Source organism: Neopsephotus bourkii, unplaced genomic scaffold, assembly GCF_033783945.1.
Source record: "Neopsephotus bourkii isolate Nb327-2 ecotype Australia unplaced genomic scaffold, CSIRO-AGI_Nbou_v1 NB_593, whole genome shotgun sequence".
NCBI classification, from domain to species: domain Eukaryota; kingdom Metazoa; phylum Chordata; class Aves; order Psittaciformes; family Psittacidae; genus Neopsephotus; species Neopsephotus bourkii.
The window spans coordinates 1,797,296-1,810,965 of NW_026901094.1; the positions used below are offsets into that span (position 1 = coordinate 1,797,296).

The following is a 13,670-nucleotide window of genomic DNA, read 5'->3' on the forward strand; positions in this document are numbered from 1 at the left end:
AATGAGCTTAAGAGCAGTTGCTTTACATTCTCATCCTGCAAACAGTGAACTCCAGCAGCACCCCGGCACTGACACACAGAGATCTGTGCTCATTGCTGCTGCAGAGGACACGACAGGGACAAGTTTGGCCTCGCGTGGCCCTGGGATGGGGCTGCACATTCTGCTTTTGTTCAACTGCTTTTTCCCTCCTTTGGAATCGTGTTCCCTTTGTTTCAACTAAGCCACACTGCTTTTGATTTCCTCTTCTTAAGGCATTGTATTGCATACATAGCAATCCTGAGCAGGCAGCCAATATTTATGTATTTATAAGCATAAAATACTTATAAACTATCTTCATTACACACACAGATACAAGCTTGGCTTATTAAACATCAGCCCAATTTTCCCATCACTGCAGCCCCTGCTAACCCTTCTTTTTTCCACTATATAACACACAAAAGCAGCAGCATCCTCCTGAACCTCAATGGTACTGCACTTATTACACAGACCCTGTTTGCTATTACAGCCTCCTGAGTAAGAACAACCGAACGGCTGCAGCAGCTGCCCCGTGAAGGCAGCAGTAGCAGCAACACAAGAAAATAAAACCAAAGTCATGAATCACCTTCCAGCTGCAGTTAGTGAACCTCAGCATGCTCCTAGCAGTCCTTCCCAGTCCCCCTTCAGAAACACAAGTATCTCAGTCAATCAGGGATCTTTTACTCTTTTCAAATACCTATCGAGTAAGAACAGATACAAAGAACAGTGGCTCCTGTTAGTTAACATCTGAAAACTGCTTTCACAACTGAGAAGCAGTCACTGAAATGTCTCAGCTCATCACTCTCTAAATGTGGTTTAACCTGTAAATTGGAACAAAAAAATCAAAACCAATCAGAGGTCCAGATTCTGCTGTCAGCAACTTTACTAAAAATCCCGGGAAATTCCCTGGCCATTCCTAGGAATGTTCCCAAGTTACAGGAGTGTAAAGGAGAACAGAATGTGGTCTGGGGAGGCACGAAGGGCCATCTCCCCATGTAAAAATGTTATTTTTTTTCCTGAGAAGCAAATGGTTTTGATTAAAAGCTTCTCCTGGCTCTTCCCTTAACGCTGATTCCTTATTTTGTGGGTAATCTTTCACTGCAGAAGCTGTGCTTTAGATACTTACAAACAACCCCAAATCCCTGCATGCCCACTCAGCAGGACAGGTAAAGCCTCCCCCTGGGTTTTGAGTCCGTTTTGGAAAGGAAAAATGTACCCTTGAAAGCAACGTGAAACGAAATCAAGCTAAAACCTCCTGAGAGCTGCCTCGCGCGTCTCCAGGATGCTCAGCACAGCAGCGCCCTGCAGAACCTCCCCTTGCACAAACCGTACCCGGGGCTTTGCACACAAGAGAGTCTGAAGTCGACACAAACTCCGTTTTCTAAATACATCCCACAGGGGAAACGAGGGGATTCATTTCTAAAGCACAGACCAGCCCTGGCCAGAACACGCACATCTGTGAGAGACTGCCCTGGGCTGCGGTGAAGAACAAACCGCTCACAGCCAGAGGTACCTGCAGGAAGATGATCTGTAACACCCCCAGTCCCGTCCTATTAGCATGGAGCTTGACTGTTACCAGCTAAATAAAAAGTAAGGAAGAGTAAAACATTTCGTACCCTCCAAGCAGGTCTAACGACAGTGGCTCTGAACACATCACCGCTTTCCCTTCACTGTTCAGTGCCCAGTGTTTCTCAGAACCAGGATGAAGAACTCAGGTTTGCAATCTAGACGCTTTATTTGGAGTGTCTATGAGTTTGGATACAAGGGGCTCTATCCAAAAGGCACCCTGGCTACTTGTGAATCCACCGAGTCTGCTGAAAGCACACATCAGCTCTCAGACACCCATGCTTATGGACTGTTTGACATATTTCTATCTATATTTGCATCTTACTCTCTTAGTTTTCATGGCAATCAAATACCCTCACAGCCACCTTTATCCTTTGAAGCTTCACAACCCAGAAGAATTACTCTCAATTTCAATACGAGAAGGAACCACCAACTAACACCAGGAGAGAAGGCGGTGAGACATGGTTTTGTGCAGCAGTGGTGTGGGAGACAACCTGGGACGAACAGGAGATTCCAGCACAATCATGGCTCAATCATCATACCTGGTCGTTGAGGTGACACACGGCCAGATTCTGCTCCTCACAGGAGCAGGCCCCGCGGATGTACTTCAGCCAGTTCCCAGCTCCACTTGGGCTAGCATCAACACAGAACTTCTCATTGCCCAGCTCATCGGCAATCTGCAGGGGAACAGAAGAAACACATGGGGCATCTGACGGCAAGTGACAGCTACAGACAGAATGAAAGGAGAGTTATTTGCAGTGTAGGTTTCCAAACAGGAAATGGAAAGGAGAAAGCTGGACGATACAGCATCAATAGAAACACATGACCAGGCTCAAATCAGCTCTTTAGTCATAATCTGAAGCTCCTGTTAGCAGAACCTCCAAGGGAATACACCAGAATTGTCCATGAGTAACAGGCTCAGGGTTACAGTTGTTCCAGACACAAACACTCCTGTCTAGTGCCCACAGCAGCTCAGGTCATCAAAGTGTGTAACTTGTTCAAGCCAAGCAGTTTGGGCAAATAGCATCTAGTTTTAATGGTCTGAATAAGCAGCAGCCCGGTGACCTCCCAGTACCAGTGATTTAAACAGCAGCAATCAGTAAAACTAAGCCACCCTGGGACTACAAGACAGCAAACTACACAAACAGTCCATTTCATTTCACAGCCGTATCTTACAGACACCCGCTGTCACAGTCTACAATGGTTTGGTTGAAGACACTGAGAGAGCTCAGGGCAAAGCCAGAATTCAGCTCCGTTTCACCCAGAGCTTTGCAGGGCCCTGCACCAGGCTCCCCACTTGAGAAGGAGGTCCCGTCCTAGCTACAAATCACCTGAAAATCTGTGGTTTTATCTGCGTGGAGCTGTAAAACCCGAGCAGGGGTGTGAAACCTGACAGGTCACAATGAGAAAGAAAGAGGTGGTATGAAACCCTGAGAACCTAAACCCCTGTTTTTCACACAGACACCCGTAAATAGAACAAGGCATCAGGAACCAAGGCCCAGCAGCATCCCTGAGTGGAGCATCACGTGTCACTGCTCCTGATCAATAAGGAAACTGGAACAGCTGGAAAACTTAATAAATGTTATGGAAGGAGAAGAGAGCGGACAGAGCATCACCAGCAACACAGCTGTTAAACAGCAGCAAGTTATCACTTTCCAGCTGGACACAGTGAAGCAATGATGAGAGTTCTCCTACCCCATTCCATGCATTAGTAAAAGGCATTATTTTTAACTAGGGAATTTCCTAGGATTTTTGCTAACACATTTTCCCTTTGCAGTTGCAATGGGCTGAAAACTGTAATTAAGCTGCTAAAGAGGGAGTCAAGACAAATGGGATCAAGTTCTCGGCCTTGTGTGTCCCTTGAGTGCCATCCCTTCCTTTGCATTCCCATCCCTCCCGCACTAGAGAGCAGAGACTTGGGATTCTGCTGCACCAGAAGCAGGAACTCATCCCCAGCTCTGCATTTGAGGTGTGCTGCCTTTTACACACACCAAAGACCATCCTCTGACCTCCACTGTATCCCTGTGTGGCAGCTTCACTCACTCACTAGTTCTGAGCAGGAAACATTCATCAGGAATGAGCAAAGATCAACCACATCAGGATGGAATGATGTGGACAGATGATTAGCAAAGCTGGTCAGAACAGCTTTTGCTTGTTGTAAACCCTTCTAAGTGTAGGTTTATCTAGCTTTCTAATTTCCAAGAAACATTATCTGCCTGATTAATAATAGCATCTTTCCTGTGTGCCAACGATCCAGGAGAAAACAAAGGTAAGTACAGGTTAATCTACTAGCTGTTCAGTTCCTGGCAGTCAGGTATTCATAGAATCATAGAAGCAACTAGGTTGGAAAAGACCTTTAAGATCATCAAGTCCAACTGTTCCCCCAGGAAGAAATTCGTTGGATACCTGCAGTTTCTCACTTGTACAAAACCAAAAGCAAGGCATTACCTACAAGAACACAGACTGTGTCTTACAAATCCTGCCTTTAAAGGACTATTACTCCATTTAAATATCAGGATTTGCAAACACACAGCATGTGTCTTTCCCCTGCAGCTGAACACAGGCACACAGGTGGTAACTCCATGGCTGGCAAACACCTCAAACATTAACTCACTGGGATGCTTCAGTATTTGTCTAACACAGTGTCAAACTGGACATGGTAAGGTAAGGTCTGCGTAATGCTGAGCATCCGATGTGCCGCAGGACCAGTGCTGAGCGCGCCCAGCTCCCTGTGCTGACACCTCCAGCTACGCACCGAGTTCACACCCTCACGCTCTTTTCTGATGCTCTGTATGAAAGTTCTGTCACAACTCAGAAAACCCTGAGAAAGCCAGTAGTAATCATGAACTACCGCCTGCGGTACACACTGCGGCCTCCGTCAGACCTGCACACGCACAGGAACAGTCAGTCCCTCTTCTCCCACCTTCAAAGACTCTGGAGAAACACACCAAAGCCTTTCACCGCATCTTCTTTCAGTTCAGAGCAGAAGGGAATCAGACATTTCCTCTGCTGAAATTCTTCAACCCAACTCTTTACAAGTCATGGTCAGCAGCAGAAGAGATTCTCTGAAGGCTCACTTTTGGGATGCAAATGCGCCACTTTTTAATGCTTAGACATGACCACCACTGATAACTGGTACTCTGAAGATGACCGATGGCTTGGTGCAAGACATGCTTTGCTTCCCTTCCCCAAGTTAAATTCCATTTAGTCTGGGCAGACATGTGCACTTGCAGATGGGCTGGAAAAGCAAGCTTTCATCTGGATTGCAGCCTGTGGGCATTCCCATAAAGTTAATGATTGTGGGAGCACTTCCTTCACCTCCTCTCCCTCTGATCAGCCTTCCATTTTATCCCACCCGCCCAAGCACGGATTTCTGTGCTTTTTTTTCCATTGAATAGGCCAAAACCCAAAGTTCATCCTTTTTCCCCCTCTGCTGCAGATGGTGACTCCAGGATATACTTGTATTTATTACCCCAAGGCACCTCCCATCACTTTTGCCTTCAAATCCAACAGTTCATCCAAATACTCTCCTCTTCCCTGCCAGGACCAGCGCCATGCCTTTGCCTTGCCGAGGCACTGCTCTCTCTCCACATAACCCCATCTTTTCCCTACTCCAAGCTCCGCATCCTCCTCCTCTTCACCCTACCTGGTTAAAACAAACACACCTCCAAGCTCCTTCGGGTTACAGGCTTTGAACTGGCCACAGCAGACACACGGCTTGGACCAAAGCCCTGAACGCTGCCTGTGGCTGCGGCTCAGACTCATCTCTACCCAGCCAAAAGGAAATCGCTGTCATGTTCCAGGACTCACTTTGCAGCTTCATCTGCTGTCTGCTCAGCAGCAGGCAGGCTCGGGATCCAAAAGGCTCATTGATCTCGCAAAGGCTCTGTTTCATGATTTATTAACATCAGAAATGCTGAGTTATGAAGCAAAAGTTATGGAAAAATTCTCCTGCCCGTTTACAATTTTTTTTGCACATCATTTGAGGTTTCCTGCTCCTCTAATTTGTGGGCTCTCTGTTGGGTTGTTTCTTTCACGTTTTAATGGGCAGCGTCCAACATTTGGCCTCCGCAGAGGTGTGCCGTAGGACTGGAATGCCGAGGGATCTGTCGTCAGTTAGCTTAATGGATTCCTAGTGTGCATGAAGAAACGGAGCAACCATGAGTTTGCCATCAGTGACCCAGTGTCCTGTTGCTATAACATCCCTCCCCAGAAGCCGAAAGTGTAATAAACCTTCTCATCCCATAGTTGCAGGATCTGCCTCTGACAGTTTGGCTGATGTTCGCATTTTATTTGGCAGGAGTTAGAGGGAGATTTTTCCCTTCCCCCTCCCCATTTTTTGCTTTAATGACCCACAAGCTGATTTAGAGCAATAAACTGTTGCCATGAAGTTTTGTTGTGTTTCTTTTAAATAAAGGGAAGGGAGGGACCGCTGCAATTTATGACTTTCAGAAGGAACTGAAACAGAAAGTCCATTCTTGCCGCAAAATGAAGAGAAAAAGACTTCATCCAGAGAAACACCTCTGTCAATGTGTAGACATGAAGCCTAGATGAACTCATAAATTCAGCACTCTGCCTGCAATTAAGCAGGCTTCCTGGTGCTTTGACAAAGAGTTAATGAGAAACGTGTCAGATAAAAACAGGTCATAGCACTTAAAACCGATGGGAAGAGCAGCTGAGCCAAACCCAACGTGTTGCTGCCCCCAGCTCAGGGCCACAGGAAGAGCTCTGAAGTGGGTTCAGTGAGAACTACTCTTTGTCGCACACAGTGATTTCTTGTCCCAGCGGCAGGCTCTCCAGCACAGCCCAGAGCAGCTCCCCATCCCCAGTGTGCCCAGTGATAGGAGCTGCTCCCTGACAGCCTCTACCTGTGCTCTAACTTGGGAGTGGGCAGCAGACATCTCCATCACCCTGAGCACTCTGCTCAAGCCCTTGTCTTCAAAACACTCGTGCATGCTCACAGGATGTGCATCCACGTGCAGCGTGGGGGACTCCAGGTCTGAGTTCTCAAGGCTCAGAGAACTCAATTCATCTGCAACTGCCTGCTGAGCATCCCCCCCATCCACGTGTGCTCCTGTGGGTAAAGCGGAATTCCAGATTTTCAGCTCTGTGACAAAAGCCCAGAGTACCCCAAATACTGGGAAAGCCCAGAGGAGAGGAAAAGAAATCTTCATGGATCCCCTCCTGTCAAACAAACACGTTCCTGCCTCGCCAGAACCGAGACAGGAGAACCATGACCATGCACCAGTGCCATGGCCAGGCCCTGGGATGCGGCTGCACTGATGGGAGAGACTGACTCAGGTTTTGAAGAGAACAAATGCTTCTGAACTTTCACTGCCCCTCAAGCCCCAGGTCAGGGGGGGAACTTTCCACTGGTGGCTGTGTTTCCAAGCTGCTGCTGTGCTACTGCATTATCTGGTTTCATGAAGGACCTGGAGGAAAAACATGAGCAAGCTGCAGGGAAAGCTGTTACTGAGACAGACTCCTCGCACAAAAAAAACCAACCTTCTCATTCTTCTCTCCACCACATCTAAAGCACACAAGAAATCACATGAACCAGGGCTCTTCTCTCCCCAGACGCCCTGTTCCAGTTCCAAAGCAGGGCAGTCTGGATGGCTCACACACGCTCCTTCCCCTTCTTCAATTTCTTGAACATACTTGAATCCAACTGAGCCTTTTGAGGTCTGCCCATTATTAACAGTGATCCTCTTACGTCCCAGCACAAACCAGCCAGCATTTCCTATGCGTCAGCTGACTCTGCATGAGGACAGGTCTGCAGAACTGCAGTGTCATCAGTGTCTTTCAAGCACAGCAGATTCAGTCCAGCTGAATGGACATCAGACCTGGCTACAAATACAAAGTCATGCAGAGGAAACCAAGAGCAGCAATAATTATATAGTACATCACTTACAGAGCTCGATGGATGTCATCTCCATGAAAGCATCTCCTGCTCTACAAAGCAGCTTGATGCAGGCACCACAGTGTTCCAGACACCACACTGAGTACAGGGCAGAGCCCTTGGGCAAATTCTGGTCCAAAATCCCGTGGTTGACTTAAAGTTCATGCAATGACAAAAAATGCCAATGGATTCTTTCTGCTTCCTTCTTGGTTTCTAATGTTTGTAACCGAGTGACCTTGGGGTTCCCCTGCACCCAGCAATGAAGGAACCTGAGGTCCTGAACTGAACATTAGAAGTGGCAAGACACAGAATCACCTGTGAGAGTGAAACCAAAGAAACTGGCTCCTTCCCCTTCTTCACCCTCAAGAGGTGCCACTGCTGTAAGGAAATCACAGCCAACCTTAGAAATGCATCCGGATCAGCTTCTTCAGGTGTGTTCTGGGTGTTCCTCTGCATCACTACAGATGGAGGTTACTGCTGCTTGACTTAAATCATTTTTTATTACTACAGCTTTATGTTAATAAGGTTTTGGGAGTGGAGCTGTGGAACACCACTAACATGCAGACCTCTTCAGAGTGATTTACTGAAAGCACCGAGTGCCAAAACCATTTGCTGCGTTTCACACTCTGGCCAAAAAAGTAGCAGAGCCTTCAAATGCCCATTCATGCTGCTAATACCAACTACAAACACCAGCCTTGCACAGCCTCAGCACAGCCCAGCAAGCATCCACCATGAGGAGACTCACATGAAATAACATTGTCTTATGGCTTCTCGTGAGCCTCTTCCTTGGGAAGAATCCAGACTCTCACTGACAGCCCCGCTCCCTGCCCTGCAAACCCCTTGCTCTCAGCTCATACTTGATCATTAATAATATATGCACCAAATTACAACATCAATTATCCAGGTGCCCCAGGGGAAGGTGAATTAATTCAGAGAGATGAGGTTCTTGAAATAGCACGTAGTTTCCATTTAATTATTAGATTTGGGGATACATGGCCCAAGTTCAGCTAACAGGGAGGTGCAGGTAACTGATGTTCAGATCATTAAGTCCGGTAGATTTGATGGATACAACTTGTGTGTCTGACTCCCTAAAACTGAGACAAGAATTACTCCTAAAGCTCAGCATCTGGAGTTATCCTGCTGCATTTTGAAACATCAGTGCACCACAAATCAAACTGTGACGGAATCAAAATCACTGGCAGGGTAGGGTATAAGCAATGCAACAAGATGGAGCCGTTAAATGGCTTGAGAGCAAAAGGACATGAAGGTTTATTCTTAAGGGACCCCTTCCACTGGAGCAGCTTGCTCCAAGCTCCTGTGTCCAACCTGGCCTTGAGCACTGCCAGGGATGCGGCAGCCACAGCTTCTCTGGGCACCCTGTGCCAGCGCCTCAGCACCCTCACAGGGAAGAGCTTCTGCCTAAGAGCTCAACTCAGTCTCCCCTCGGGCAGGTTCAAGCCATTCCCCTTGGCCTGTCCCTACAGGCCCTTGTCCCAAGCCCCTCTCCAGGTTTCCTGCAGCCCCTTTAGGCACTGGAGCTGCTCTAAGGTCTCCCCTTCAGGAGCCTTCTCTTCTCCAGGCTGCCCCAGCCCAGCTCTCTCAGCCTGGCTCCAGAGCAGAGCTGCTCCAGCCCTCGCAGCATCTCTGTGATCTCCTCTGGCCCCACTCCAACAGCTCCACATCCCTGCCCCAGAGCTGGGTGCAGCATCGGTGTCACCTGGAGCTTCAGCCCTGACCTCACACTTTCAGAACAGAGATTTTCAAGAAGAAAAAACCCCAAATAAACCCCCCCCCAAAAGCAAAGCATGGCATTGCCCCCCCCCCCCATGAGCACAGCTGCACCCCGTGTGCATTTACACAGGAAAACCCCAAAAGGTGCCACAATCACAGGAGGAAGCCCTGTCCCTGTGACCTTTCTTATCAGAAATGAGTAGGGCAGCTGCTCTGCAGACTATTCTCGTGCTCTTTAGAAGGTGTGAAATAGATGAGCTTGTGAACTGGGTTGGCACTGAGAAAAAGAATGGAAGGATATTATGGGTTTCCCTCCTGTGCAACGCAGCTGATCATAAACAGGAACAGCAGCCCCCTGTTTAAAGAGCTTTGAAAACAAAGCTCACACCCGCCAAAGAGGTTTCTCTTGATGTACTAACAATGTACTGCTCACCTCTCATAAAGCTGAGATGTGTGACTTCTTTATAGCTCCCATTTACCGAAAACATGACCAAGAGAAGGTGCAGAACTGAGGCGAGGAAGCACCCGAGGCTCCCACCCTGCTGAGCTGCTCCTGCACAAAACCTCATGTTCATTTAGTTGAGCACACAGGGCTCTTCAAGGCAAAACTTGCTCCTTTCAGAATCACAACCAGTGCAGGACCAGCTCAGCTACCTCCTCCCAGAGCTTGGTGAGCTGAGCCCTCTGCAGCTGAAGCTGACCAAGTATCTTGTCTGGCACCGCAGGCTGAAATCCTAGTTGGGAGGAAGTGCAAGGGTAAACTGCAGAGTCCCCAGTGACCCCGGATGAACTTTCCCCCAAGCCAATTCACCTACTTATGAAATGACACATTCCAGGGAACTGATTCTAATGATAAATCTGCCCTTTGAATATGCTGAGAAACAACATTTCCACATCTCCAGCTCGGATCTGATACTGATATACTGATATCTCTGGGTCAAAAGAGGGTTCAGGGGATGATGTGGTTACTGCTTGGACAGGCAGCCACAGCCAAGTGTGGAGTGAGACGTACACCCATGCCTCTGCTCAGGTTATTTTACTTAGGCAATTCCAACACATCTGGTTCTCTGACAGCGGTCTCAAAACAACACAGGATCTGACACCAGAGATCCTGCGGTGCCTGAGCAAGTCAGGTTTGAGTTAAGGATTCTGATAACCTCCATGCACAATGCCTTATCTTCCACACACACCTGCATGAAGCCTCAGTGACAGCGCACAGCAACTAAAGCCAACACTTTGCATTTTGATCCAAGAGAAGACTTCTCCTCTGTTTAAGATGAGCTGGTTTGAAGCCAAATAGGGACTGGGGGCAGCCAAAAATCTTCTTCATTAACAGATGGAGACACCTTTTGTGCACCAGGTTTCTTCTTCCCTTATTCTGAAGTTAGAAATCCTACCCAGGACTTAACAAATCCCCCTCAACCATAATACAAAGCATGAACTTAACACTAAGTAGAAAGCACCACGTCAGTCTTAGCAGCACTTTTGCATGCCACTGGATATGCAGTAAACCCAACAATATTGCCTGCATTCCCTCTGCAAAAAAGCTGAAGCAACTGCACAAGTCTTGAAATGCTGCTGAAGCATGAAACATTTACTGGGACCTAATTCTACAGCCTCTAAACCAATTGAATAGCCTAATACTTCCACGGTAGGAATGGTCCCTGGCTGTGTCTGGCAGCCCCAGGAGTTCTCTGAGGATGAACATAAGTCCAATCCTACCAAATTAAGCCTGCACATATGTAAGCAACATAAGTTTTAACTGGGGCAATTCTTAACTTCTTGTTGGAGAAATGATACAACAGTAGGGCCCACAAAGACGTTACAACACGTGTTTTCTCCCCTGAGCTGCCTGCTTTTATCAATTACCCTGGCAGAGATGTATTTCTATTGATGTTGTCAGTGTGTGAACAAAACCTGACGGACAAACCCGGTTTGATGAAAGCAGCTAAACGTGGCTTAGGGCTGATGGGTAAATCTGGCCTTTAAAGTCACAAAACTTTCATAAGTGACTAGACAAAAATAAATCTTAGGAAAACACCTGCACCAAACGTGTCCTTTATGTTTTATACTAAAGCACATCATAAAGAAAGAACAGCCTAAGCAAGCGCATGGACTCCATAACGCGTTGGCTGCACCTCTGGGGGTGATTTCCTATGGCTTCAGCTCCTTCTCTCTGCTCTGATTAAGGAATCAACCTCCTCTGTCCAAAACTGCTACCTCCCTGCATCCCGCTCCTCCTATGCCAGTGCTGCCTTCAGGAGATAAGGCAAGAGAGGACAAAGCTCCAGCAGCCATTAGTGGTGGGCTGGGGTAAGAGATGACTACAGCAGGGCCCCTGACTGCTTCCCAAAGCAACAAGGATGAGTCTGTGTGTAAATAACCACACAAAACACTCTGGGGATGGAAAGAACTCTTGGGGAACAGCACTCAGGTGCACACAAACGGCTCCATCACCTACCTGAGCTTCACGTCCCAGGCCGGCACCCATCACCCTGCTCTAAGGTTCAACAGCTATGGTAAACTGGGCTGAATCAAAGCATCTCAGTGCGGACTCTGGCCCTGTCACCTGAAACTGAGGAGTCAGAAAAGAAACAAGCTGGGGCAGCCCAGGCGCAGGGTGATGGGCGCAGGGGATGCACCCCAGCCCCTTCTCCTGGCACAACGCTGCCTTTGTTGGAGGACAATACTCCCAAGAGAGCCGCTGGTTCAGAGCAAAGCGGGGCCATAGATGTCAATCTCACATTCTAATAAATAAAAACAAATATGTGACCTCCCGCACGAGATCCTTCGTTTGACACTCCTGATCGTTTCTGAGACTTCAAGAGCAGTTTTTACTGGACGGGATCCAGTCATCCTATGGAAATGTAACAGCCTTTTTCTTTGCAGGAACAAAAGTCCTTTTCTAGTCCTGAGGGCCAGCGAGTTTATCCAAATATTCTCAGTTTACTACTAGCCCCTTTTGGAGCTGATGTACCCGGTACAAGCACACTTTGTCCCTCGAGCACCACCACCGGGGCTGGAAGGAGCCGAGCCCGTGCCCGGCGCAGACGCAAGAGCTGCTCTCATCTGATAGCACCACAGACAGAACGTGCATACACAGAGCAGCTCCTCCTCCCCCTCCTGCCATCTCCCCAGGAAGAATGTTTGGAAATGCTAAATAGTCTTTTCCATGTTTCTACATCAGTTCTTATTTTGGCTAAGCTTGTCCAGTCTGTTAGCAGCTGCCAAATGCATGAAGTAATGAGAAAGCATAGGGAGAGAAAGCTGACTTCATTCCAGCAGCGCTGGAGCTAACACACCCAGTATGTTCTGTGGCTGTCAGCACGTCGCTGGAGTGGACCTCATTAGCAGATTTGACTTTAACAACCAGGGGAGATGCATTCCTTGGTGCCACCTTCCATCTGCTGCGAGCTCGGCCTGACCGCCTCATCCCTGCTCATACAGCTCGGGAGCAGCTGTGGAGTTGGTATCAGTGAGCTGCTTCCCCCAGTGCCCCCAGACGTGACCTGCAGCTGGTGACAGTGATCACATCGGCCTCAGAGTTGGCCAGGGATGAGGAGGAAGAGGCAGGATGCAAACCCAAGTTACGGCTGCTGGGCGGCTGGGGATAGGGCTCTGGACACTGCTGGCCTGGAGCACAAAATGCTGCACTGGGTTGGATCTGTCACAACCAGCACCCCAGTACAAACAGAACACCTCCTCTGTTAGTTGGAGTGAAATTCCTCTGGGGTGGACAAAGGAACCAGAGCCTGCAGGAGAGACGGAGCACGCTTCCACCCTACACAGTGCTGCTGCGGACATGATGGGGCAGGATGCTCCAAGGAAGAGGCAAAGCCACTGGGGAGAGAGTCAAGGGAATGAGCAAAGGTGCAGAAACACCTCCATGGGTGAAGCTGGGAGGAACTGGGGTCTTTCAGCCTCAAGGAGCCTGAGTGATGGGATATAATGGGAGTCTTCAATTCAGACCTTAGGACACTGTCTAACCGCCAAGAGAGCAATGCACAGGACAATCAATCACTTGAAGAGGTTGCAGAGCCTCTGTAAAGCACAGGTTAGACAAGTATCTACCCCAAACACCCTGGAGATGCTGTGCTGGTCAGAGTGGGACGAGCTGGCTTCTGCAGGCTCTGTGTGATTAAAATGCTGCATTAAAATAAAACCACTGGCCTGAATAAACACAAACAGCCCATGGGAATGACCTGAACTGGAAATGGAGGGGTTTGGATGAGCGCTGAGCAGGTGAATAATGCACAGTTGCTATAGCTGCTGCTACTTGGGGGGAAGCATCCAAGGGAAATTCTCTCACTGAACTAGCATGGGAACACAACATATCCATCCCCTTCAAGTAAGGCTACTGCCCTGAGACACCTTACCCATACTTGTATTACAAAGGCTGTCAGTTATGTATCCAAGTCTTCCCCACGCAGTGAAACAAAAGGATAAAACTCCTGTCCCT

The 13,670-nt window shown here is 48.3% G+C and overlaps 1 protein-coding gene across 7 annotated transcripts in view; it reads right to left on the reverse strand.

Annotated features, from left to right (window-relative positions):
• PRDM16 (PR/SET domain 16) overlaps positions 1–13,670 on the reverse strand; it is a 269,867-nt gene that overhangs the window by 40,301 nt on the left and 215,896 nt on the right. For all 7 annotated transcript variants that reach the window (XM_061351660.1, XM_061351659.1, XM_061351658.1 and 4 more), the window contains one exon: positions 2,124–2,258. In XM_061351660.1, the coding sequence (XP_061207644.1) occupies positions 2,124–2,258 (135 nt within the window). The remainder of the gene's footprint in view (positions 1–2,123; positions 2,259–13,670) is intronic.